Raw genomic sequence first — 1841 nt, forward strand, 5'->3', positions numbered from 1 at the left:
ACTTTAACTAATATGTCATTTTCATCATTCGGTCTCTTCTTCTTTGCTCCTCGTCACCATTTTGATTATCTTCTACTAATAGGTGTATAGCCATGTACACTAATTTGAATACAATACAATAAAATTAAAATGATGCGTTTTAATTAATCATTGGTAATAAAGCTCAAAGTTCATTCCATTATGAATTTTATCTAAAATAAGAAATTAAAAGAAAAGGAAATTAAAGTCAACAGCAGTAATGGAAGCTACAGCAGAGATGAAAGTTAAACTGTTTATGCATTAGCTTTAAAAGAAAACAATTGCAAGTACAGCCAGCAAAGCCACGCACAGAGACACAATGCTGGGAACTGCAATAAATGATGAGCTTGGGAATGAATCTGGAGGCTTATTGGTAGCCTCAACTTTGTAAGTGGTTGAATGCGTAGATACAGTGGACGAAGGCCTCACTATTGTGAATGAGTAAAGGACTTCTTGGAGAGCATCCGAATGTGCCTGGGGCTCTTCTATTTCGTGAACGTCCATGAACAAGAATTGATCAAAATTTCCGCCTTTCCCATTTCTACAGGAGTATCCTTGGAACTGAGTATAGGCCTCCGTCCTGTTAGAGCTAGAGATGCAGAATCCCAGTGTGACACTGAAGGCTTTGTAGTTGAAGTAGAGGGCACCCATACCACATTTCTCAACTGCTTTTTCGCGAGTGATGGCACTGTCAGAGAGGTCTGGGGTGAGGTTTTCCAATAGTTTCAATTCTGTTGTTACAGCTGGGATTGCGTAGCAACCCAAACTTTTTAAACCTAGAAAGAGAGAAAAAGAAAAAAATTAGTGTCTTATTTCAATGAGTAATGGTTTGGACTTGATCCATTAGGAAATATATGTGTACAATTGATTGCATGTGTACATGTACATGCTCTTTGTAAAACTTCCAAAAATTCCAATTTTATTGCAAACTTTATACATAAACAAGAAAATGTATCAGAAAATGTACGGACTATGATATAGTACATGGTTTTTTTTCAAACTTTTGCATATGCTACCTACCTCTTAGTGGATTGGGACAATCTTGCCTATTACAATCTTCAGTTTCAGTTTGGCACTGGCTCGGATCAGAGTGACCGCAATTCCTTGATCTGGTTCTTTGGCCAGTTCTACAAGTAGCCGAACAAGATGTCCATTCACCCCAAGCAGCACCATTATTAGGATCAGCTAATGAGAGAGAGAGGGAGAGAAAGAGAGAGGAAGTCAGGTCAAACAACATCTAGGAGTGTTTATTCTATTAGTATATTCTACTAAGACTTCTTAAGGAAATGCCAACTTTATTTAATTTAACATACACTTGGCATTATGCCCATTTACAACAGGAGATAAATTAATTTTTGAATACATTAATATAGCCACATACACAATCATTTGCTTCTATACTTATGTTCACAAAGTGTGTCTGTGTTACATGCCCCGTACTGTACATTAACTCCTTGACAGGAGTCACCATTCAGACAGACAGCGCCTGGTCCTTGATCTAATGCCACCACGACAGGTTAATTGTCTTAACATTATCAGAAGGAGTTTGGTGAATTAAACTATATAACTAAAACTAAAATTATTACAATTGCACTACTAAAATTAAAGATAAAACTTAAAATTGAAAAAAATAGTAATAAAAGCCTAAAACTCAAACTATTGTACCATACTAAAACAACACTAAACATTAGTCAGTCTTTTCATAACAGTATTAAAGTATCTTGACATTATCTTTTCGGTCAGTTGTTTCTCTTTTCTAGCATAATCTGGTGTCCTATAGTGATGCATTAGTCCAATATGTTCTGATACTTGATACCTCTTGT

General features: G+C 36.0%; 1 protein-coding gene across 1 annotated transcript; it reads right to left on the reverse strand.

The window, feature by feature from the left end:
* Window positions 1-110: 110 nt before the first annotated feature.
* Window positions 111-1255, reverse strand: LOC109592106 (uncharacterized). Its single transcript, XM_020007656.1, has 2 exons — window positions 1039-1255; window positions 111-794 (listed from the first exon to the last, which is right to left on the reverse strand). The coding sequence occupies exons 1-2, from the start codon at window positions 1253-1255 to the stop codon at window positions 286-288; spliced, it is 726 nt and encodes a 241-aa protein (XP_019863215.1). The 3' UTR covers window positions 111-285.
* Between the last annotated feature and the right edge of the window lie 586 nt (window positions 1256-1841).

This window comes from Amphimedon queenslandica, unplaced genomic scaffold (assembly GCF_000090795.2).
Source record: "Amphimedon queenslandica unplaced genomic scaffold, v1.1 AMPQUscaffold_6289_Cont21751, whole genome shotgun sequence".
NCBI classification, from domain to species: Eukaryota; Metazoa; Porifera; class Demospongiae; order Haplosclerida; family Niphatidae; genus Amphimedon; species Amphimedon queenslandica.

Coding starts and splice junctions, on each gene's coding strand:
- LOC109592106 (XM_020007656.1), bottom strand. CDS start 1,255: ATGTTGTTTGACCTGACTTCCTCTCTCTTTCTCTCCCTCTCTCTCTCA. Junction 795..1,038: donor TTGTCCCAATCCACTAAGAG/GTAGGTAGCATA, acceptor CTCTCTTTCTAG/GTTTAAAAAGTTTGGGTTGC.